Raw genomic sequence first — 26,800 nt, 5'->3', positions numbered from 1 at the left:
TGGGGGAGTGCTACTGAACCTGCTGAGTAGAGGGGGCCCAAGGTTCGGCAAGTTTTCCCTGGTTCCCATACTGAAGTTTTATGAGGGGGAAAATAGTCCCAAAAAATCTAAATAGTTCATGCAGCCTGGGTTTTAGATATTTTGCCATATTTAGAGGGAATGGTTTGGAGGAGAGCACTCTGGGACCCGAGCTCTATTCCATTAGCAACTGTTAGATATGAACTTGGCCTGTACTCCTTAAAATGTAGGGCTCAGTGTAAATCTTACATTTTCTATTACAAGATTTTAAATCACTTAAAGGAATCCGTTTTATGATTTTAAAACTATCATGGATGTGAACGGGGATAGATTCATATATGAATTTGCTGCATTTTGCACGACTTGCTCAGGCTAATTTGTTTATCAAAAAATTATTTAGTAGAGAATTTGGTAAGAGTAAAGCAGATTCTGTATGGAACTGACTGGGCTGTAACCATGGAGGAAATGCACTGATAGGATTCCTTGAAACATTTAGGCTCAGAATATAAACCAGCAGGAATTCTAGCACCATACCTTGCAGTTTACTCAGACAGAAAGATTCAGCAGAGTTTTTTAAGGTTTAAATGGAATCTGATTTTAACTAGGGAAGTTATGGTCTGGTATGGTTTGCCGCAGCCGGGGCTATCTGAGTGCAGCTTTTGCAGGGCAAATGGCCCTATTGAGGCTTTGATACATTTGTCAACATTGTGTAAAGCAGTGCAAGGGGAGTGAACGATGTATTAAAAAATAAAAAACGAAATCTGTTAAGTCTGGGCGAGGATGGTATGGTTTGGAATGACTGTTTACGTCCTACTCAGGGGAGTCCCTGTAATACCATACACTGGCAGGGATACCAAGCAAAAACCATACTAGTGTATGGGTAACCTTATGTACTTACTTCAAAATGTATTGTAATCCTTATCCTGCCTCTTGTAGGTGCTACCAGAAATGTCTATTGGCTCGTCCACTCTGTGCGTGCATATACAAAAACACAAAAGTTTCCATATCATTCATACTAGACTATGCTTGACTTACAACATATACTGTGCATATAAAACCAATACATATAATAATGTTGTTTCATGATTATAAAACTTACAAAAGTAAAAATTGAAGCTGCACAGATGCCATATGATTAAATAGGGCTCTGTAGCAAAATTCTCAACAAAAAGGCTTTCTGAGGTATTGATGCTATTATAATGTTGGAAAGCCCCTTCGCATGCACATGCGCAATGATAGGAGGTATTTATTAGCATTATAGTTACTTACTATTTGAGGAGTTGGGATGTTATCTATTAGCATTACAACTAATATTAGGACATATATTAAAATTAGTCCTAAATATCATAAAGTATATTTTATGGAGTTACTGTTTGGCAGGAAGGACAACTTCAATGGTGCTGGCAGTAACCGGTTTCTTGAATTCCTTGCGGTTCGAGCACTCTGACATGGACAATGCACTTTATGGGAACTGAGTTTAAATGAGTTGATTGTTTTATTACATGTGTAATTAAAGTTTGAGTGAATTTATAATATTGCGGATTACATTTTATGTTGCTCATTGTTCTTTGGTTTTTTTGTAACTGATTCATGAATTTTAACTGGGAAATTTTAGAACTTTATGAATAGAGAATGAGAGGTCTTATATTTGGACATTTATTGTGATTGTATTCACTTTTTCAAATGTCTAAGTATGTTAAGTTATTATATAACTATATAACATTTTATAAAAAGCTTTTAAGTATATGAATAAAAGTATCCCGAGAGCCACCACAAATGGCTTGACTTGATGGATAACAATCCCAGCAAATTCATGCTACAGAATTAGCTGAATCTACTGTGTGCAAATTAGGTGTGATCATTGCTGGGTATACCAAACATGAATCTCATTGATCTGAAAGGGTATCTAGAAATGGTGCATAAACCGCACAATAAAATGATCTCAGTGCTGCAACCAATCATTTCTGTATGTAAATACTGACAAGACTTGCTGCCGAGCATACAGCATAATGTTTTTGCCTGTAGCAATTGTACGATGGGGCAGCCAAAACACTCGAGATGGATTGCTGATATGTACTTTTTATAATGCACTGGTGATGTATGAAAGGAAAAATCATACTAAATGTGACATCTAACCCTAGGGCGTAGCCATTTTTTAATAGACTAATGTTGGGTACTTGCTGATCAACCTATGTTGAGCTACTGTATTAACCATGTGCCACAAACTGTGTAAAACAGAACATCATCATCACACAAAGTACTGTCCAATGAAAGTCTTATCTAGCATCAACCACTCCTAGTTTTCACAAAGCAGACCCTTTTTCTCACTGAATGCCACATTGGTCATTGGTCACAGACCTACAATGCAAATTTGTTATGATGATATGGCATTTATAATGGGCCTGTAAACTAGTGTTTGTAGGTGCGACAAGACCAGGAGGGAGAAAAATACGGAGGACAAAACAATGATGTTACTAGGGCCTGTGTCATTCAGATCGCGCAAGTGCAGGGAAGTGGAAGGGGAGAAGTTCTGAGGGGGGTGGGGTCAGGTAAAGCAAGAGTGCAGCCAGCATGTGGCTAAGTGCAAGTAACTCAAAGTGCAGCCAACGGTATTATCCAAATTGTTCGTTTACAATTGTTCGAATGAACAATTGACCGAATTTAAAGGGTCACAATTGACCAAATATATATACATATGGGTTTTGGAGGGTTTGGCGTTGGGTGAGGGGTTGTGGGGGGGTTTCCCCCACATATATGGTACAATTGACGTTCACAATTCGGTCAATTGTGAAAAGGTCAATTGTCATTCAAGCAGTTGTAAAACGAACAATTTGTATAGAACCCAGCCAACCAGTGGGTAATAAGTGCATAGAGAAGGAACTGTAGGGTTGCAGATACAGACCACAAGTCCTAGAGGAGGCGAGAGGCAGTGCGAAGTGCAACTGGACATACAGGAGCCTGGGCCCAAGTTCAGAGGGTAGCCAGGTGACCGGAGCAGTCAGGACATCAGCAGGGGAGAGGAAGAGAGAAAGTGGAAACGGAGAGGAAGGTCTTGAGTTGCTTCCGGAACCTGGCGTGGTTCTGCTCAAGTTTGAGAGAGGCAGGAAGGTTGTTCCAGACCGAAGCCCTAGCTGAAGATGGAGATCTGCCCCAAACTCTCTGCTTGGAAAAGCGACTAACACTATGGGAGTTGGAGATGAATGAGCGGAGAGCTTGAGATGGGAGATTTTTAGCGAGAGAGTTGGAGATGGTGTGGACACAGGCCCCAGAAAGCCTTGTGGACAATGCAGAGGGCCTTGAAATTGATCCTTGCTGTCACCGCGAGGCAATGAAAAGACCTCCGAGCTGTAGAGATGAGATCCCTGGGTTTGAGGCCAAGAACAAGTCTCACAATCCTGTTCTGGATATGTTGTAGAGGTCCGAGAGTAGAGGCAGGAATATTTAGAAAGAGGCTGTTGCAGTAGTCCAGCCTAGAGAGTACCAGAGCTCTGGAGATTGAGCTTCTGGGGGAAAGTGATGCAAGGAAGAATACCTCTGAGGAGGTGCAGCTGATAGTTTGACTTCTTAGAGACGTCAGATAGTTTGACTTCTTAGAGATGTCTGAGATGTGAGGAGAGAACAAGAGGGTGGAGTCGAAGATGGCCCCAAGGTTCTTAGCCTCACAGGTAGGAGCAGGAAGAGGACCCAGAGTGAGAGGAAAGGAGGGATTAGTGTTCCGATGAGGAGGATCTGGGTCTTACTGGCATTAGGGCAGAGATCATTGGCAGCACACCATTCTGAATTGTGGTCAGACAATCTGGAATGAGAGAAGAGGCGGCTGAGGGGAGCCTGAAGGTGAGCCGGGTGTCATCCGTATAACACTGAAAGTTGGAGCAGAAGGAAGCTATGCAGTGGGCAGGAGGTGCCAGGTATTGGTTGAACAGCCAGGGACAGAGGGCAGACCCCTGGGGAACACCATAAGTAGAGAGAGGAGAGAGGTTAACAATTTTTTTTGGAGCAGTAACTAGACTCGAGCACAAACGCACAGCATGGGTTTTCAAATCCCCTTCATTCCACCACATTAGGGTTGGCTTACAAATAATTCACCAGCAAACGATTCACATTCCCATCCACGCTTCACCCGGTAGATACACCACTCCCGCACAGTGTCGATTCATTTTTTAATTTAACATTTGTTCAAGGTTTTCTGGATATGTTGGCTATGTTAATGAACATCGAAAAACAACCACTTGCATACCTTTCACTGCTGGACTTGATTGTTGGTATCTTCTTTGAAGCATGTGTAAACTGAATACATGTAGATCTTCACATTCAAATAGCATTTCAAACAGATTGTGGTTTTTACAAGCTTTTGTAACCTTTTCGAAGATGCATATATACTTCTTCCTCGATAATTAAAATGGTGTTCAAGCTTATGTGCCAAAGCGAGCGTTTATTTTACTGTTTGTCATTTCTCTGTAGGCTATTGCGCATTATGAACAATCGGCAGATTACTACAAAGGGGAAGAATCCAATAGGTAAGCAAACTGCATGTCATGATTGGTTATTTCTGGCACTTTTCATAAGATCAAGCACCAGTCTCCAATTATATATAAAGGTATGCTTGAATAATGATTTCTGATTTTTCAGCTTATCTTCATGTAGAAGAAATTACGTGTAATAGGAAAAGGTCCCATGGTTTTAGAATCTAAAAAGCCCATTGATTAAAAAACAAATCCTAATACCTGCAATTTATATTCACAAACATGTCAACATTATCTGTCTAAATTATTCACATTTTATGCCTGCATTATATGCCCTTTGCGGATTTCAGAAACGCAATCATCATTTAATAAGCTATGCTCCAAAAGAGTTGTTGGCTGCAGGAATATAAAATAATACAAAATACAGTTTGCTCTACTAACCCATACCACCCCTCTTGTAGGACCCAGCAAAAATTGCAGAAGCTGTGCTGTATAAGACCCTGTTACATTACCAGAGATGAACATTCTCGTAACTGCAATTCCTTTGCAATATCATAGGGCGACAGTGGTCACCCTAAAGTTAAGGTGAAACTTATGACCCTTTTGACTTTCTGAAAATTCTGCAGCTATTAACTTTTGCCTCGTTGATGCATCAGTATGAAATGTTCCTGTGGCCAAAAAATGTGACCGTTTAGTGCAAATTCATCTGATAGAAAAGGTATAACACGTGATTTTCTATTTTGTGCTTTCCAATGGGAAAAATGCCAGAACAGGAACGCTGCTTTAAAATTGTCTATTTTTAAAATTTATATGTAGGTGGTGAGTGGGGGAGGGGTCCTGGCTCAAATTTTTCTAGACCTTTTGTGGTGCATTGCAGCAACTGTGGTTTTTCAGAAATTAAAAATCAAACCTTTATTTTTCTTGCCGATGCAGTGTTCTCTCGTATTTTGAGTGTGTGGTAAGGTTTTGCTTGAAACTATGTGTATTTTTCTTACTATGAATTAACAGAATTGGTTTTAAATATGTAAAATGAATTTAAACATTTAAGAAGATGAAAAACATTATTCATCATTTCATTGATTCAAGACATCAATTCATTAATTCGAAACTCCAATTCACATTATAATTGATTAAAAGGAGAATGAAGAAAAGAAAGAAAATATTTTTCATTGTTCTTTTATGGAAACTCTGCCCATAGGTCCCAGAAACGTCAGCAAGGCAATAGTAATGGCCACTTGGTGATCGAGAGTAGGCACCGCTGTTTTTTTTAAATTCGTTAATAATGGAATTTTAAGTATCGGAACACACCTTGAGGCCTAGGCACAAGGTTACAATAACTGAGAAGAAAGAATCGGGACCTAATCCGATTCTAGGTGTGCTCTGGTTCATCTCTCCTATGGAGTTGCAATTACAACTATTCCAGTTTCTTGATCAAATACTTCATCTGATTTCAATTAACTATCAACTGTGTAGCCATCTTTTGAAGTTTTAAATGCATTTCGGACAATGTCCGTCTTCAGGGCTAAAAAGGCACTCATTACGGTTTATGTAAACGAATTGGTCAATTACATATCAGTAGATAGACAACCAATATATCATTTAATGGATAAAGGAACAAAACATAACATGACAATACATTTTCGATTTATCAAGTCATCGCACAGATAACAATAAAAACAAAGTAATGATAATTCACACATTATTCAAGCGGGCTATAGTGGTGAAAGAACAGGAAACAATGAAAAATAAAGAGAAAATCCATGGACGGGCCCCCAATTGGCACAGAGGGCAGTGTGAGGTGCGCAGACATCGGACACGGCAACAGATTGGTCAATAAAAAAATGAGGTGCGTCCAAATTTTGGAAACGTCTGTCATGTTGGATCCATGGACAGCGCAGTAAAACCATATTAAAAATCACAACATTGCATTTGTCAAACTAATGAAACAATCTCTGGGGAGCTGAGGGGTGATGGGGATGGGATATGGCCATAAAAAGCCAAAAAAAAGGGCATGTTACGTCTCTGATGTCTGCGAACAGTCCGGGGCAGTCCTGTGACGTCCACGAGCATCTGAGATATCCAGGTACATCTCTGCTTATTTGTGCATTACAGGGTTGGTGAAAATCCGTTTTTGGATGGCTTATAACTTTGGCGCCACTCAATGAAACTACATGAAATATTGGAATTTCATTCTAGACCTGACTGGTTCTGCAAAGCGTAGTGCTGTTTTGTCAAGAGGGAACAACATTAGAGTTGGGTCCCAAAATATTTTAAAGTCTTATAAATGTGGTGCCATTTGACAAATCTGCTCATCAGTTTGCAAAAAGATTGTAGACCTATATATGAATGTTTTTGCAAAGTTTGGTGGGATTGTGTCAAGGGGGGGTCTTAACATTTTTAGATGGCTTATACCTTTGTTCCCGTCTGACGAATGGGGACAAATGTTTTCAGAAAGATTACAGACCCAACCTTGAATGTTTGTGCAGAGTCTGAATGGATTTTGTCAAGTGGGGGCTAAGTTATGACTATTGTATGTATGCATGTACATTTTGACACTTTTGAAAAAATAAAACATGGGTGGATTTTCAGCAAACACATGTAAGGAGCATTGGCAAGGACTTGAAAGCATGGTTTTGCAAATGTGTCCATGTTTTATTTTTTTGAAATGTCATAATGTAGGTACAAAAATAGTGATATACCTTTGGTGGCTGAGGTATAGCCTGTGGCCATGTGCAGTGGCCAGATTGTCCTGGGCATGGCGTTAGGCCATGACCCGGACAATCTGGCTACTGGCAATGACCATGAAGGACCAGTAATGGGGTTAAAGTGGGCATGGCCATGAGGGACCGGGTATGTGGTAAAGTTTTTCGAAATTGCGATGGGTTTGAATGGGAAAACAAAAATATGCGTGAGTACAGGTTGAAGTGCTGGATGGGATTGCAGCATAATACACGAGGAGGGTCAGCAAGAACTTGAAAGCATGGTTTTGCAAATATGTTCTGTGTTCTCCACCCCCCACACCCCTCAAAACTGTAAAATAAGTACACAACACAGTGATATAACATTGGTGTCTGGGCAAAGTGCCTGGCCGTTAGCCAGGAGAAAGGTGTACTGTCATTTGCTTATTGGGGCATGCGACATGGCCGGAGCGGTAGATTTCAATGGGAACAAATATTCTGCTTGCGGTTACAGCCTGAAGAGGTGGAGTAGACTACAACAAGCATGCGTGACGGGTATTAGCAATGACCTGAAAGCATGTTTTTGGAAATATGTCTTGTGTTTTATTTTTCAAACGTGTAAGAATGTAAGTAGAAAAACTAGTGATATACATTTGGTGTGTGGGTAGTGGGCCTGGCCCTTGGCAAACACAAATGTGTACTCTGATTTGCTTATTGGGGAATGTGGTATGGCCGAAGCCTATGCCCCATGGATTTGGAGACTGACCACGGCTGCAAGCCATGAGCATTGGCCGTTGGTTACCTTATTAGGATATAGTGGACACTAAGCTAGGATGCAGGGTAAGTGCAGTGACTAATAGGTGTGGTTTGGTTTGGCTGGGGTCATGGTGGAGCCTTATGCCATAGGCATTTGAATGATGATTTCCATCCCCAGCACATGCGCTGCTGGTAACGACAGATATAAGTATGTGTTGCAAAAAATTATTCTTAAAGGAGGTTTATAGTTCTTTCATATATATGAAAAGAGGAATTATTAATAACTTGTATACAGTGATGTAACACCATGAAACATTTTGACTTATAAAACCTATTAAATTGACAGAAAAAACGTGAAAGGGATGTTACGGTTAAGATGCAACCCACCTTTGGGACAACTCTGCTCTAGTAGTTAGCCAGTGGCATCCCATCTTGGCATCCATTGGCATTTCCCTCTTGGATTCTCATGAGCACCTGCCCATTCCTAGTGCCCCTTCTATTTATGTACTTCTTTCACTGCACAATGTGCATGTATAGGAGCAGTGTGTAACATTTTCTTTGTATAAGTAAGGGAAATGCAGATGCAAATGATTTGTAGAAGATTGTTAAATGGCATTTGGTGTGTGAAAGCTTAGTATGGTCATCGGGTTATATGTACAGTTTTTGGAAGTGAGTGGTGGATGGATATGCGACTGTTTGAAAGCAGGCATTGAGGGAGTGCCACAAATCTAAAATTAAAAAGGGTAGAAGGGCTTCCCTGTGCGATGGTGTGCACGTGCCATCCTGGTCTTTTAATGACCCATGGCGTGGAAAGGGGACTGTGGAGACCGTGGATTGATGGTGGTCCTGATTGTATGCTAGAGAAAGGTATTTGGGACAGAAAATTGTTCTTTTAATATTTTTCTCTAGTACACAATTGTCCATTAGCACCATGGGTGGGGAGCCTGCCAATCGGGTGGCTAGGAACGCAGGCTGCACGAGAAACTTTGCGCTGCTCTTTTCAATTCGTGCTAGGTTTGGGCAGCAGCACAAGAAACTTTGCCCATCTCATTTTGGGTCACAAGAAGGCACGAGAAACTTTGCACCGTGCTTTTTAATACACAGTGTTCACAGAATGGCAGAATTTGGCGAAACGTATCAAAATCAGAAATTTCGCTTCCGCAGCAGACGGAAAGGAATTTAACAATTTCATCCAGCCCCTAACTTGTGTAACCATTGTCTTCCCTCAAGACCACCAGGAAAATAGATGCCAGCTGTGTAGGCTCTTTGGGGCTAAAGCCCTTAAACACTGATGGTTGAAGCACTGGGCCGCCAATGCGATGCAAGCTGAAGCAACATCAGAAGGCAGTCTTAAGTCCATAAGTGACGCCGGCGAGACAGCCAACTGGGAGGCAGATGATTCCCGGGTGCCCGTCCCCAGCTCTGGAAGGCAGGCACCCCGCACTGCTATGGGGGTTCCTCTGGCGAAATGGGCATACTTATTTAAACATCCAGGAGTTTCGGCAGTTGCACATGAGGCACCAACACACATAAAGCACAAACACACACCCTCGCCGCATGCTTCGGCACACCTGTCGAAACAAGTTTATAAATCTGTTTCAGAACCTAGCCCTTCAGCGGGCTGCTCAGCACCTCACAAAACCTCTGTGCCCAGTGCTAGAATTTCGGCAATTGTTCCAAAGCCCACACATATGCTGAACAAGAGCGGTTCTCTGGATAAGATCCCCTTACAGCCGCTGAAACAGTCTATTTCAGCACCTATTGCCACACCCAGGTCGGTATACAAAGGGGTAACCTCCCCACTAGTGGAGGCGCTTCAAAAGAAAAAGCACACAGAAGGCAGGAGAAGGACCTAGTTTTCCTCTCCAAGACACTCCATCTGGTAGTCCCTGGGCTAAAGACACATTTGAGAGTACTATGAATAAGATGGCTTTGTTTATGGAGTTCTTAGGCAAGAACCCTATAAAACACAAACATATTGCTCCAGAGGAAGGGGAACCCCCACTGAAAGCTCCTAGGTTAGAACAGTCTGGCTCATATGAGGAGCCTTTTATTGAACTAGATGCAGACAAGGTTGAGGACGCCTTTTTAGAAGACCACCCTGGCACAGACCCGATGACCCAGATGATTATACAGATTATACAGTACCCCCTCGAGATGTCACGCCTGACCCTGTTTCATCCTCACCTATTGATAACCAGCTAATCTATAATGACCTTTCTAACAAACCTGCTGATTTTCTTAACATCCTCAGGTCAATTCATCCCATTATTACGATCAATTAGGATATGTCTCCTACCCCACCTTTCTACACGTGCACAAACTAAAGCAGTCAACCTGCACATAGACAAGCACTTTAAACCAGCACCCACCAACCCGCTCTTCAATAAAGGACACGACACCAGATTCTCTAGTGGTAACTACCACCCGAAAAAAGGGCTGCCATGCAGTTAGCCACTTCAGAGGCGCCATCAGATAAGGAAAGCAAAAGAATATACACTCTGGGGGAAAAAGGTCACAACCTCAGCTGCGTTCAGATGCTTATTGCTAGCAATATAACCCTTATGGCTAGCTTCAATAGGGCCCAAAGAAGAGCAGGTTTGTGGGGTGCCAAAGCCTCTCAAATTCTTAGAATGCTAGCTGAGGGTAAACCAACGGCAAATGCCATGTCTCTGCGGTATACATAATTTACGCATTACTGTTTCAATATCATCGTCGTGCATGACTCACAGAACGATAACATGACCTCGCACTAGGCTTCCTTAGCCTCCTCGCGTGTGTCCATCGCCGCTATTATCTGTAATCCTCTTGATCTATCGCCTAATGTTATGCCGCCATTGCGCTAGCCCCGCCCACTGTTAGCAATGATTCTTATTTAGAACAAACACCTTCAGATTACCCTCTCATTCCTCGCGCCGTCACCATGCGCATTACTATGCCCTGCCTTCCTCTATGCACCCGCTGTAAACTCCAGATGGTGATTCTGCATTTGTGACTGCATGCAGCTGCTGCCAGCCTTTACTGTTATTTTTGCATTACTTTTTGTGACTGCACCTGTTAGGCCTACTTGCACCTGCTGCCAGCCTTAATTGTTGTCTTGGCATTATTTACGTGAATGTGTCTAGTAAGCTCACTTGCCCCTGCTGCCAGCCTTGTGGTTGATTCTGCACTACTTATCCGACTATCTATTAGACCTACCTGCACCTGCTGCTAACCGTTATGTTTGTCTTGCCATTATTTATGCGACTGCATCTAGTCGACCCACCTGCACCCGCTGCCAACGCTGCGTCGACTGCCCTACTAGACTAGCACCATGTACCTATCCTTGGCATTATGTCCTTTCTTTGCTTTCTCCAGTCATCACCTTTAACCACACCTAGTATACCTCTGCGACCCTAGCCTACTGTGTCACACAGTCTACTCTGTCGCCGGCGCCCTGTAACTGAACCTAGTCATGCTCTCACCCCTGATCACCATCACAGGCTTACTTATTACCTTGATCACATTGCCTCTTAATACCTTGGCAACACCCCCTAGCCCACATAAATGTGTCCATGGCTACCAAACTAGCAACAGCTCAGTATGTCTCACCCACCACCTTCCTACCAAAATTGAACTCAACTAGTATGAAACCCAATAACCTAAACACTCAACCTCCCACTCGCCCTCCAATTATCTTTAGTCAAAAGATAACTGCCATCAGGAGTGTTTACACGCAACAATCTGCAGAATCCCAGTGGATACCACGTTCTGCTAACCAACCCTGTACCATCAAATAGAGAAACCTTAGACTTTGCTCCAGACTCACTAAGCCCTACACCGTCCTACATAAATGGGCACACCCAGTCACTGTCTAAGCGGTGCTTTCACAACCTACCCAAATCTGAATTTATTCCGAATGCAAAATGCTTAGCCCCTTTGACCACCATCACTACTAGCAAAAGCCCCATTAAGGAAAATCTTAAAATTACAGGAGCCTTTCTCAACGCTAAATCCCTTGTTGCCCATGCCTCAGAAATTGCTGACATCATTACTTGCAACCAACTTCCTAGCGGTCACTGAAACATGGCTCCACAAAGCAGCGGGACCTGCCCTTGCGCTTGCTGTCCCCGATGCAAAAAGAATATAACTACTGCTAACCTCCTACCTCTGATTCAACCTATCACTAATCCTACCCACCTCCCTACTGACCCCACTGAACTGATTGCTTTGTATAACCACACTATCAACTCCGCCATAGACCTCATCGCTCCACTAAAACTGAGTAAGGAAAAACCACTAGCTCACCTCAACACGTGGTTTACCCCTAGCCTAAAAGCTCTTTGTAAAGAAAAAAGAAAAAAGACGGGCAGAAACCAGCTGGAAAAAGAGCACGCCGACTCGGAATAAAAAAATCTCAACTCCCTCCTCAACAGATACAAAAAAGAAATCATACTAACAAAAAAAGAAACTTAACGAAGGAATCAAAGCCAATTCAAGCACCAGGGAAATCTTCTCTATACTCGGAGAATTAGAATCCCCTGTTGCCCCGAACGACTTGTGCACCAAAAACAAAATTTGTGCACCAACATCCAAAATGCCCTCTGCAACAAAATCGCCATGCTCCAAGATAAAATACTAGCCAAAAAACCATGCTTCATAAGATCGCTCTTGCAACCCAAGAAGCCGTCTTGCAAGAACTTGCTAACAACCAAACTAAACCACCCAACCAATTCAAATTCAGATCATCTCAACTACTGAGGTAGAAAATATCAGATCATTCAAACCCTCAGTGTCTCGGGGATACCTGTCCAGCACCTATTATCAAGGAAGCAGCTAAGGACCTAACTCCCTTCGTCACCACCTTCATTAATTCCTCATTCAAATCCTGCTCGGTTTCCACCAATCTGAAAGATACCTGGGTACTACCACCACTAAAAAAACCTAACCTGGACCCCAGCATCCCGACCAACTTTTCTCCTTAAAATTCTTGATAGAGCCTCCTATCTCCAGATCCAATCCTATCTGGAGATCATTAACCTTCTAGGCACGTGACAATCTGGTTTCAGACCTAGACCTGGAACCGAGATGGCCCTTATTGATCTCAAGAACGAACTGGATGACCGAAAGACAAATGTGAAAACTCCATGCTCTTACTATTAGACTTATGCACCGCATTTGATTTGATTGACCACAAAGTCTTATGTAACCACCTCAAATCGGCTGCCGTAATGTCCAAAGAGGCCTCTACCTGGATAAAGTCCTTCTTAGAAAACAGAACTATAAGAGTCTTCTCGCCTTCATCAGCGGACCCAGTACCCATCAGATGTTGTGTACCACAGGGGTCATGTGTCTCCCCCACTTTGTATAATATATTTACAAAGCCTCTCTTTGATATACTTGACAATCTGCGTGTCTCGTACACTAATTACGCTGAGGACACCCAGATCCTCATTCCTATTCAAGGAGACTGAAAAAGATGTAGGACTCGTCAATAAAATCTACCAAATCGTACAAACCTGGATGGCCACCCACGGTTTGTCTTAATAATGACAAGACCGAACTCCTAATCATAGGCTCTCCCAATAGACTGAGCAAACTCACACACCAATACAATTCCATCATTATCAACGGAATCAAGATTGAAGTAGCCAAGGAAGTAAAAACCTTTGGTTTTTACCTGGATTCGGCATTCAACCTAAAAACGCAAGGAATTGCTTGTGTCTGCAAACAGTTACACGTGTAAACGGATTTAAGTTTGTGAACCATTTCTGACCACAGACACCTGCATCACGATTTCACAAGCACCAATCCTATCTAAATTGGATTACTGCAACGCACGCTACTTGGGCACTAGTAATCACAATACGAATAAACTCCAAACCCTCCAAAACAATGCTCTAAGAACTGTCTTAGGCATCCCGAAAGGACAGCATATCTCCAATCATAGACGATCCACCAACTGGCTAGCCATTAAAGACAGAATTAAGCTCAAAACACTAAACCTGACATAGAAATGCCTAAACAACAAGGCACCTGCCTATCTGACGGAAATATTAATCAAACACACATCTGAACGGCCCATTAGAAAGGCTCAGTCCAACAGTGTTAGAATCCCCAACTTCAAACTTAAAAAAACAGGAGGATCCAGCTTCCCAGTCCTCACAGCACAACTCTGGAACTCGATACCAGACTCCTTAAGAGCCTCATCTTCCCTCCCTTCCTTCAAGACAAATGTTAAACAATGGTTGCACGCCAGTGACCACTGATGTCCTTACCTGAAATGTATAAATGTATATTGTTGCACCTGCTCTTCATGCACTTTTATTTATTTGCCTGTAATTGTTCTCTGTATATTGTTGGTTTCTTTCCTTTATCACCGATGTACCTGTAACCTAAATTCTTGCAAGCGCCAAGATGCCTGACTGCCCAGTGCGCTCTATAAATAAATAAACAATACAACAATACAAGGATGTGTAAGATTATCAACCCAGTCTAGCTGTTCATCAAATCCTCTTTCCACTAGCAATGTGGGCGAGGGCGTAGTAGGGGTATAGGCCAAACCATCAGAAGTTTGGCTAACCCCACCAAGCAATGACTGTGCTTCATTTACCCTCCCATTTCACCCCAGTCGGATGTTGCTTTTCCCAATTCGCCTACGTATGCGAAGGGATTACATCAAGCAGGTGGGTGTTAACAACTGTCAAATACTGATATTGCGTGGCGTTTCTGGAGATAACGCACGATCATCCTCCAAGACACAAGAACATGTCTTTAGAACACCAGCAGATACTCCAAGTGAAGTGTCATGAGCCTTGCCCCTGGTCCTCACTGGCAAGTAAGCCTTCCAGTTGGGGCCAGGTCAAAGGCCTTAAAACGTCATCCAAGACTCTGTTGGAGTCAGTCCTGGTGCTTTTGGCCAAGGACCAACATTACAATGGGACTATTTACTTGGGATTATTTATCTTGGGGGCGGGGCTGTGGGGGGTTCAGCCAACACATGGAGGCACACACATAGCTCAGTTACAAGGAACTGAGCTATGCGGTCTAGTCTTTTGGGTGTGGCAGGCCTGGGACTATTTTACCTGGACTACTTTAGGTGAGACTATTTAAACCGCACCCAAACAGCAGAACATACTTTGCGTCATTCTGCTGTGGGCAGCGTAATGCTCACTGTGTCCAGAGTTTTGATGCCAGCATACCTGAAACCAAGGACCTGCAGAAAGAGAAAGAACACTATGAAACTTACCTGGAACAGTATCCTATCTTTAATCCATTGCTGACTTCAGTTCCACTCACCTGAAGGTACGAACTCCGTCATCCGGCACCGCATGCATCCCGGAATACCATAACCTGGAAAGAGGAGAAAGAAAGACAGCATTAGTAAGCATTTACTCACGTTTCCTCCCGAATGAAGAAAGCCACACAATTCTTACCTGGTTAGTCATCTCCTGGTCAGTATCATTGCTGGAACATTCCGGCGCTCAGCGAGGAACATCGCAACCTGCAAGGAGAGAAAAGACACAGGTTAGCAATATAGAAGGCGAAACAGCGCTACGCATCGCGCATTACTCACCGGACAGCATCGCACACACCGCGCTTTCACCTACCGGCCCATGCTCATCTTCAAACTGCATGACACCAAAATACCTTTCCATACCTAAAAGGAAAGAAGCAAGACATTATTATTCGAACTAAGAGGAACATAAGAACTGCATATAAAGACTGTAAAGCAGCAAACCTACGGAGTCGCAGCAGGCCTGGATTCCCACAGGGGGGCTTGCACCAGTGAAGTAACTTGGTTGCTGCTCCCCTCCCCCCCACGTCTACGCGCCCCTGCCACGAGGAGCAGGACAGAGAATCCACCTTTTACAATATTAAGGTGAGGCGAGGGCCCAAGGGGGAGGAAGGAGTTGAGGCCAAGGGAAGTGGGAAAACATAAGGACAATCTGGTATTGAATCCAGCTCTCCTATTTTGCAGGCCCATCTTTAACCAGAGGCTTTACCAATGGACCGGGAGAGGGTTCGAGAGTGCAAATCATCCAACCAAGTACATGAGATTCAAGGTGGGGTCCACACATTACCATATCAAAGTACTCCTCTTTGGGATTGCGTTACCCCCCATGTCTTTACGAAGGTACTAGCTGTAGTAGCAGCACACCTACGCAGACAATCAATCCCAGTACACCCTTATCTGCACGACTGGGTCATAATAGGAGACTGTGGTGTCAGCAGCATACACAAACAATAAACGTTCTGTTTCAACTGGGTTTTTAACCCTTTAAGTGCCATGGGTTCCCTCCTTCCCCAGTGCCAAGGCCTTTTTTGGTGATTTCGGTATGTCGCCATTCAATGCCTTGTAACTTTTTTGTTACATGAGATATCTTGGCCAAATTCGGCCCTTTTTTTTCCCCACATGTAGGCATGCCACCCATTAGTCCTATGTTGCAGTAGGGGGGCTAGAGATGATAACCAAAAAGGAGGAACATTTGTTTTTTTTCTTTCAAAAACTGCCAATAAAATGATGTACAAAGAAGCCTGTATTTTTTCCTTGTAAGAGCTAGGAACAAATGGTTTGCTGTTGTGCATTCCCCAATGTCCTGGCTTTCAAGAACAGGTTGAGTGGAAACGTGATTTTTTTTTTTTATTTTGATGTGGTTATCAACCGTTTTGTGAGAGGTAGGCCATTTTGGCCATTTTTGCCAATTGCACATGCGTGGACAGAATGGAAGAAAAGGGTAGGAAAGCCGAATGGGAAGACAGAAAGGCATACATTTCTGAAAAGTAGACAAAATTCCAAGTTTAGGAAGGGGTGATTTGCACAGGTCAGGCAACAACTAGGTGGGGAACATTCTGTAGTTTGCGGAAAAAGCAGGAAATTTACCTTAAAAAAAGGTATGTGGTGGACATGGTTGTCTTGGTACGGCAATGGCTTCTATGAATTTTGAGAAAAACAATGCTCTGCTACATTCCTCCTGACTCTTGTAGTTAGGAAATCACACATTTTTTGTAGTGTTTCACAAAACAAGCAATACCACAAGCCAAAAACGGAGCCATGGTACACAGGAGTTGTATGCTTACGGCCAGAACAGACGTACTTAGCATGTGTAAATCAGGAAAATCAATGTGGTGAGGAACGGCAAGCATACATTTTTTGAAAGAGCACAGGCAGACCTTTTCAAGGGTAGGTGACAGCTGAATTTCAGGATTTTTTCAAAAGCGCACACCACACAGATATGGGCCTTGGGTGTCCAAGCCACCAAGGAAAACTGGGAACCCCAGGCATTTCCGAAAAGAGGACACCTGTGGGAATCCGCAAAGGTCTGACTTGCGCAAATCGGCCCAGAATTTATTACCCAGAAACCCTGGCAAAGTCCAAAATGTGGCAAAAAAAACACATTTCTGCATATTTCACTCGGCTCACCCACCGAAACAGGCCGTCCACAACACATGGCCTACCTCCCCGCGTGCCCACAGGTGTCCCAACGAAAATGATACCTCACATGTGTGGGCGCACCTACCTGGGCGCCAAGGGAAAAGCCGAAAACGCGGCTAACCTCAAGTCTTTTCTCACAGCAGAATTTGTGGAATTCTGCTGAAGCGCACACCATACAGATATGGACCTAGGGTGTCCAAGCCACCAAGGAAAACTGGCAACCCCATGCATTTATGAAAAGAGGACACCTGTGGGAATGCAGAGGTCTGACTTGCGCGAAGCGGCTCAGAATTTATTACCCAGCACCCCCGACAAAGTGAACATTGTGTTTTTTCCCCACCAAATATCACTTTGTCAGGTATTGTGGGTAATGAAAACTGGGGGAATTTGCGCAAGGCAGACCTCTGCGGATTCCCACGGGTGTCCTCTTTTCGGAAATGCATGGGGTTACCCGTTTGCCTTGGTGGCTTGGACACCCTAGGCCCAAATCTGTAGGGTGTGCACATGCGCAGAATTCCTGAATGCCAAAAGACTTGGGGTTAACCGTGTTTTAGGCTTTCCCCTTTGTGCCCAGGTAGGTGCACCCACACATGTGAGGTACTGTTTTTGTCGGGACACCTGTGGGAATGAGGGACGGTAGGCCATGTGTTGGCGGCGTATTTCGGTGGGTGAGCAGAGTGAAATGTGCGGAAATTGTCTTCCCCCAGCAAATTTTGACTTTGCCGGGGGTTCTAGGTAATAAATTCTGGGCCGATTTGCGCAGGTCAGATGTCTGTGGATTCCCACGGGTGTCCTCTTTTCGAAAATGCGTGGGGTTCCCAGTTTTCGTTGGTGACTTGCATGTGTTCATTTCAGATTTCTGTCTCTCCAGACACCCCATTTCCGCCTCTGCTGAAATTTCAAAATGCTATCATTAGAAATACTTCCTCGAAATTGACTTAATATCTGAAAACAGCTCATTAATTCAGGGATCTATATGTAGGCGGTTCTTTGTTGTCCGAACCCACTGTGTTTTTATGATTAAAGGCAAACTAACTTTATTCACTCAAGATGTGCCAGCCAAATCTCCAGGAAACATTAACCTCCCCATTAGAAAATGTAAGCACGGCTGAATTGTAGTTTTTTGTTGTCCAGTCAGCAAGAGAAACCACAAAATGAGCATTGGTTAGCAGTCTCAGGGCACGATATGATTTTTGTATGCGTGAATGGCTTATTCACTACTATTGTATTGACAAAGTGTAAGCAATTGTTAACAAATACTCAATGATTTCACTCCTTTGTGTTCAACATAACCTGAATAATACTCGCTTAATAAAATAGAAAGATGGTATGCGTTAATGCTTTATTTTGAATGCATGCCATCATTTTGATGTATAACATTAAATGTGAATACATAGGTTGTTATTGTCTTCAACATTAATGATGCTTTCCTTATTTGCAACTGGCACCGGTTTTCTTTAGCTTTCAGTACACTGTTCAAGTGGGCAAGGCGCCACTTTAAATGATTGGCAGGTGTACCCTTTTCATGGTATCTGTTGAGAAACATTAATGGAGGGAGCAATGCATTATTCTAGTGCCTCATCACTTTAAATTGAGGCAGCCTCCATGTCTTTTTTGTTTGGTGCTATCCATTACAATAGGTGACCCTGATCTGCTTGCTTTATCAATGCAGTATTTCTTAAAAATTGAACCACATGCACCACACTTGCCAAAAAGCTGCACTGCTTCTTTCATCAGTTTGCTTTCTTGCAATACTTTTGTGTTCCATTCATCACAACAAACGTGTGTGAGGTTACAGATGTGTGGTGAAGCAGCAGTAAGTTACTGTGCAAGAAAAACACTGCTTCAATGAGCCAAGGTTTGAAGCCCCATCTGGAAGCAAGCAAACATGTAATTCAAAATGGAGTCTTGCTATACCTGGAAGAGGTAGTAAATTATAGGCAAAGATCTCCTAAATCAGTACAGTACTCCTTTTCTTTGTTTGAATTCACTTACAATTGCATTTCAAACTATCTTCCCTTAGAGCTTCGTTTCATGCAACTTAAGTTCTCCTCCAAATGAATCCCACTTTCAAGACTGACCACTAGCCTTACACTTCTAAACTTGTCTTTTTCAAACATGTATTCTGAGGTTTTCTTTAATCACCACTTCATACGCACCTTAAGATTATTAAGTCATCTTCCCCAAAATTTTAAAAGCACACTTGACTAACGAACATATATAATAGATTCCAAAACCATAGCAAACATCATCAGCACTCCATGTATTATGGAGACCCCTTGCAGCCAATTTGAAAGGGTGAGCCAGGACCAAAGGGACGAGCCAGTGCAAGTGTTTTTCTCCGTCTAGTACAGCCACAACAGAGTAATGTGAGAGAATATCAGTGAGAATATTATAATTTGGGGAAGTACAGCGTTCTGATCCCACAAGAGTAGAAATGTCACCTTTGGAGGACAGGATAGTTTAAAAGGCCATTTAGTGCTGCAATACCATGGTGTGCATGGGTACTTGCTAATGAGTAATACACAAAATGGAAATGAATATGCCATTTGCCACTTTTTCTATCAATGGGACAATTTCAGCATTTTCGTTGTGGTTTAGCTTAATACCTCATCCAGGCTTTCTGTATCCCATGCTATCAATGAATGTTTCCCAACCAGATTGTTTTCTCTTCCTTGGAAGTTATGGCACATTAGGGGAGTGCCTGGTAGCAGACAGAACGTATATTAACTTACTAATTTCTGTGATTGGAAACATAACTTCAGTTAACAAATGAGAATCATTTATCAAAAGAAAAAATAACATTAACAACCACACTGGTGCTAGTGGAAAGAGAATATGTACCTTGGTTTATCTCCATGAAGAGAGAACCATGATTAGTGTAGCAGAGGAGGCCTGTAGCAGGAGAAGACCAGTGTATTGCAGCAGGTTTCTTCTGAAGCAGATCTGGAGGAGGAAAGACATTTGAGGGGCTGAGAAACAAATATGTGAGTAAGGACCAGAACAGGGCTTAGAAACTATTGGATCTGGAAACCAATCTCAAGTCTGTCGATTTCCCCCTTTCCAGTTTACTGTACCTCTCGTCCCCCTTAAAAGGGACTGGAGCTACAGGAAAATGAGGATAAAGTCATGTGCGAGATGAGCACAGACCCAGCGATCCAAAATATTTTGAATACAGGTGTATTGCCATGTAGCATGCAATAAGTTTTTTTGCTTTCAATCCAAGAATGTTCTTTAGGACCTTGTGATTCAACAGTTAGGACCTCATTAGAATGCATTGGAGAACCATTTTGGACACACATTTACAAAATGATAGCTAAATGTCTTGATACTGGATATCGGGTGAAGGCTAGTCTAATCAGTTTTCACAAGTTCTCAAAGCTGGTACACCTAATACAGGGCCAGAATAACAATGCTAACAGGAAGCTGTAGTTTCCATCATGATGTGTCAGTAGATGAACTGAATGATGATCACTGCCATGCATATTCAAATATGTCCATACATGTGTACAATGATGCCAATCATGAACCAGAATAGCCCCAGTAGCACAACTGAAGGAAAGCAAGCCAAAGAGTCGGGTATAGATATCTTGGCAGCTTCTCTGGTTCTCTTTCAACCTAAACACGTTTGGAGGGATTTGTAATACATACAACCTACAAAGAATTAGTTGTAAACTTTCTTCAAGGCCCCTTCTGTTTATTTTTCACGAGTCTTGGAGCCTATTTTTGCCTTTCCTGTTTTGGTAGGCGATTGTGTTTTATGAAATCTGCCCTGATTAATGGTTGTTGAAAGCAGTTGAAGTAGACCTTGAATCAGATGCACTTTTTTCAAACCAAGTGCACACTGTCCAACTCAAAAGCAAGTTCTCAACTCTATTTTTAGTTTTGTCCAAATCATGAGTGTTTTTCTGTAATCATGATCAATTCTTCCAATTGTTCTGTTTTTTTTTGTACGAGTTCTGATTATAAAAATAGGTTGGTTTTCTCTGTTTTGTACCTTTTTCAAACAGTTGTTCTTCAGTAGAGTGTCGGCTGGTCCAAAGCACATTATTTTGTTACATTGTTAAATCATCCACCAATTCAAAGGGTCAATTGTGCTTCTGTGCAGATGCATTGTTCTTGGAGAACCAATTCACATTGAGTTTGTAATACCATGTTAATCTAGGTTCTGAATCACCATGATTACTCTCTGGGCTCTCCCATGCCCAGATTCCAAGTGGAATTCGTTCTTGGCCTCCCTTCTAGTGCTGTTCCTACTGTCCCTGATCCCAAAGATGGTCACCCACCTGCCCCTTTGATCTCAGACCTTCTCCTCTCACAACCCCAACATTAGCCCCATTGTCTGCTGATTGCTAGTCCCTCCCAGCCCTGATCCAGCTTCCATGGATCCTGCTGGACTTACTCCGCCTGGGCTTATGCAGGCAGTGCCTCTCCTGCCTTTTTATCTGGATTGCCAGGATTCCGCCCTGACTTTCAGATTTTTTTCAACGACTCCCAGGTTTCACCCTTAATTACCAAGTATCCCTGGCTCTCGCCAACCTTTCCGCCTCACCACCTCAGACATGCCAGGCTCCTCCAGTATTTGTTTTGGGCCTGACAAAGCCTTGTTGCCAGCATCTAAACAAAGTCTGTACATAGGTCTTTTTTTATTTTCTTTTGTGGGTCTCTGTATGGGAGGGAGGTGGGGGAAGGCAGTCTGTGTGCAACTGAGTGTACTGCAGAAATTGGTACAAACATAATGTGTTTGATTTCACTACAGCCTAGCCCAGAGCAAGACAATGTTTCCAATCCAGGGTATTTCATATCCAGCAGAGGTTGATCAAAATGCTACCTGTGGCTTTTTTATTTTGTTGGTAACACTTTTACTGTTGGTGTTGTTCATCTCCTGCTAACCATGTTGTGCATGTACTGTGAATTTGAGACAAATTGCACTGCCATATATGCCAACATGGCCGTTCGAACAGGATTAGACAATGTTTCTTTGCATTTGTGATGTGTGGTCCTCTGTGTGTATGTATAATAAGTAATCCAAGTCTATAAATGGCAAAATTCAAAGCAGGGACCAAGACTGGGCAACCATCTCCTGCATGGAATGTGTCTTTTTGGTCATTGGTAATTGTGCTTCCCATGCCATATCGTTTCTCTTTAAGAGTAAGTTTGCTCTTCTGCTCCTTTTTATTGTGCCTCTCCGTGTGTGTGGAGCACCTGAAGAGCTGCTGTGTTTATGAATCTTGGACTTCTGCTACCCGTAGTGTATGTGTGTTTATTGGGGACAGGGCATGAGGTACGTGGGGTTATTTCTAATACACAGGTCTGGTTTGGCACAATAAGAAACAAATGGAATTTGGTTTGTCAACCAAGTAGTAAAAAAAAGACTGGGACAAAGTAATTGTTGAAGAGAAATTATTATAGCAGAACCGCTCTGATTCTTTTTTTGGTTGTATTTTGTTTGCAAAAAATATCCTTGTATTTCTTACATCTCCGTTAAGAATTGATTTTACTGAAGCACAGAAAGGTATCTTCCCCCAAAACATAGCCAACCCCTGCTTGTAACTGCGTTGTCCCCTGTACTAGTAAATTCCAAACATTTGGTTTCATATTGTTAAATTCTGGTTCTTGGTTTGCAATAATTTTAAAATGAAAGATAAAAACAACGCATGAACAGAATGTTGCCTCTCCTACATACTTCAGAGAGGTTTTCGGATGAAGGCTGCTGTTTTGTTAAAACCTTTTTAACATTGTTCTTGATTCCAGTTCAGCTAACAAGTGTCTGCTGAAGGTGGCTACTTATGCTGCCCAGCTGGAGCAATATCAGAAATCTATTGAAATCTACGAGCAGGTAAGGAATGCCTTTATTTGCAATCTCGTAGTAAAATGCTTTGATTTGTTTAAAAGCAGCTATCAATTCATGAAAGTGTTTTTAATGCAAACACCTCAGTAATACTCTAGGTTTGTTTCTTTTATGCACAGTTTTCTGGCGTGCCGTGCCTCTGCTTTTGCATGACCTTCCTCTTTGCTTCTGCTTTCTCTCCTCCTCTCCCCTGCTGATCTCCTAGCTGAAACTGCATTGGTTACCTGACTACCCTCTGATCTCGGGCCCTGGTCCGATCCCCGCCAGTTGCACACCTGCACTGCTCCGCCCCCCCTGGCAACCCTTGCACTCGAGGACTGTATCTGTATCTCTACAGCCCCCTACATTGACTCCTGATGTTCTGCACTTACCCTAGCACTTGCCACGAGCTGGCTGCACTTTTATTGTCTTTATTTATTTTACTATTTATCCTCGTTAGGCAAGATTGTATGCAGTACCCGTTGGGTGCACTACAACAACCCTGACCTCCTGGCAATAGGAACCCAAGCTTTGGTATAAGCTTGTAGTACACAGTTTGGTAGTGTGTTGAGCAGCCAGGCTTATCCAAGAAGGGTCAATGTGAGCTGTAGGGGAGTTGCACAGATTCACAGTGACTAGTATTCAAATAAACACTTATACACAATGTTTCTTGAATAAACAATTATCCTTCAGAAGGGAGCAATATAAAAGCAACACACAAATACACTTAAAAACTACACCCTCTTAGTTTCTAAATAAGTAAAGACCCTTTTGGGATGGCCCACAGTCACAACCTACACCCTCAGGGGACTTCAATAGCTAGGGTTCTGGGGACATTAATATCTTACTGTTTGCATTTAGAATACTCTTGGAACTTTGTCAAAGGAAAAGGTTATTAGAACCGACAAGAGATCACAAATATTCTTAAGCGGGCATATACTTCTGGATCCCCTAAGCAGAGTCATTCAGTATAACCGGTTAAGCCAAAGTCAATGGGCAAATGTTTATATGAGCTGAAGCACTTCTGGTAGGTAAGTAGAAAAGTCTTTGCACAATGTTTTCTAAGTCTTTGAAGAAAAGAAGAATCAATGTAGGGCCACAAGCTGTTTAGGCTTGTGAGTAGTAGAAGATGCAAGCAACTGTGCAATAAGATCTACGTTCTCTCAGACTTTACAGTACCTTTGGATTGAAGAAAAGGTGCAGCAGATGACTCCTGTTCCTGTGCAGCTCTGGAAGATCTCACTGTTCCTGGGCCTCAGTCGTGGGGACAAGAGGTAGGACTTCTGTGGACTCCTGCACTGCAATGGGACGGTCACCGCACGCAACCGGCAATCTTCAAAAATGTAGCACTTCAGTGTTTCAGCTCCTAGCGACTACCGCAAATAGCAACACCATGGTTTCTGGCTGTCGAGATGGACTTTCCTTGCTTCTGTGTCCCACACTCTGTTAAGGGGGCTCAGGCTCAGTCAGTCCTGCTTCCTGGGAGTCTGGAGGATCTTCCTGTAGCTCTTGGCCAACTTAAAAGCAACGCACACAATCGTGTGTTCCTCTCCCTCGCGCTTCAGTTTCCAGCAGCAACTCTGTGGAAATGCAACCAGTTCCGAGAGAATGTCCAGGTGGCTTGCTTTGGAGTTGATTGGTCCCACCAACTCAAGAGGAGAAGTCGTTCTTGCAGAGGCTTCTCTGTCGATATGAATTTGGAGTTTCAGCACAGCAGTAAGGCTTCTCCAGGCAAACCAACGGTCCAGGAGTTGCAGCAGGCGTCCTCTTCAAGTTCTTTGGTTCCTTCGTCCAGTGGTCGACTCTGCCTTCCAAGCCAAAAGCCTAGCCTTTTATTTGGTTCTCTCCCGTTCACTCCAGCCTAGCTGTCAGTCACCCAGCAGGGTGGCTGTCCTTGCTGGACAGTCAGCCGGCCAATCACTACTGAGTGCATTTGGCACAGGGAATTTCGGGCACCTCACTCTCTTCCTGCCCCCACCAGACACCCTGGACCCAGAGGCGGGCTTTGCTCGTGAATCCCGCCAAAGGCAAAGCGAACCAAGGGACCAAACCTGGTTTGGCGCTCAGAGTAAATCTCAAGAAGGACCTTTCCATAAAGAAATGGTGAAAAAAGAAGACCGGGCCATTTTGACAAAAATGGCCTTCTTGGGTGCTTTACCGCAGCTGCGAACGCAGACCGCGGTAAATGCACTCCACGGTAGTTAAAAGTAAACCACTGCCACCAGCCATTCAGTGAGGAAAGGATAACATAACATCGTTACATGGGACGCTAGACAAAGGGGATACTAAGTAACCCCTCCAGCACCCTATTGTAAGACAGTGTGTGCTGGGTCTAGCAAGTTACAATGGTTAGTAAAGTCAGTTTCACTTTACTGCTCTGGGAAACAGTTTGTCCCAGCAAAGGTATTTTAAACCTTGGGGAAATCTGAAAGACATCCTTGTGCCACTGCACTGAAGGTGCTGTGTGACACAATGTAAAAGATGATGCCTATGGAGTTTGTCAGACTCCACAACCAAAAGAAAGTGTTCAAAAATCACATTACAATACATGAGTGGGGGGGAAAAAGGGGTCTCTCTCTCTCCAGGTAAAAAAAATCAAGTCCTCAAAACCAGCAAAGTTCCTGGGGGTCTCTAAGGTGGAGGGAATTGGCACATTTCTGAGAATTCTCCCTAACAGTCCTATGCACTGCACTGCCCCCTCCCCCTTCAACGCATTGTTATTTGGCATACTAAAGATAGAAACACAAAGGACTAATTACCAACACAAAACATGCTCTTCATTTGAAAAAAATGCCAGGCAACTAAACTGCTGCTTTGGCAATATAAACTTATAATTGGTTTGCTTTTTAATACATATGTCACTTGTATAGTGAACACGACCATATAAAAGAGAATCAATCTAAAGCTCTGAAAAAACTGAGCTTTAGATTGATTCTCTATGTGGCTCTGTTCTGTACAAGTGTGCATGTATGTATTGAAAAGCAACAGCATTTATTCTTGAAGCCCCTTTGCATTGCGTTTAAGGAGCATACAAGGTATTTTTGTGGCTTCATCACCAAAAGGAATTTATAAAAATACAAGATGCCATTGTATGCCCATTTGCATCTAATCACAGGTCCACACACCTAATAATGGGGTTAATGGGTTCAAAATTGTGTTTCCAAATACATCCATAATAGTGAAGTAATAATGTAAAGTATCTTGAAAAAAAGAATATGCTCTTGATGGTCTTTGAGATATGGTTAATCGCAATTTAGTAAGTCAATTTTTAGAACAGTGTCCAAAAGGTGGCAGTCTCTTGCCCACAGCAAACTAGCCTCCTCCGCAGGAGATCTGGTAAGACACACTTGGATTGAAGCATGTCAGGAAATGTACAAAAAGTAGATTTTCCATTGAGGAGATTAGAAAAAAACTAATCGAAATATGTTTCAAAAATGTAACTTCTTTAAATTAAAATATGAAAGTATGATTTAGATGGATTCTCTATAATGTGGCCCTAAGATTGACATGCATGTATAAAAAAAAACAATGCAACAGCTGTTTATTTGCCTCATTTAGTTAAGAGCATAACTTGTGATGGGCGAGGGTGTTGGGTAAGAGTTTCATAGCCATGATAAATCTAACTGACCTGTGTCAACCC

General features: G+C 42.8%; 1 protein-coding gene across 1 annotated transcript in view; it reads left to right on the top strand.

The window, feature by feature from the left end:
* The window catches only part of NAPB (NSF attachment protein beta), a 411,568-nt gene that overhangs the window by 256,691 nt on the left and 128,077 nt on the right, over positions 1–26,800 (top strand). Inside the window, exons 6-7 of the mRNA XM_069608266.1 lie at positions 4,480–4,535; positions 23,085–23,169. Coding sequence (XP_069464367.1) covers positions 4,480–4,535; positions 23,085–23,169 — 141 coding nt within the window. The remainder of the gene's footprint in view (positions 1–4,479; positions 4,536–23,084; positions 23,170–26,800) is intronic.

Source organism: Ambystoma mexicanum, chromosome 4q (genome assembly GCF_040938575.1).
Source record: "Ambystoma mexicanum isolate Mex_15411 chromosome 4q, UKY_AmexF1_1, whole genome shotgun sequence".
Taxonomy (NCBI): Eukaryota; Metazoa; Chordata; class Amphibia; order Caudata; family Ambystomatidae; genus Ambystoma; species Ambystoma mexicanum.
Note: the sequence above shows the minus strand (reverse complement) of the source record. Positions and strands in the feature narration are given on the sequence as shown.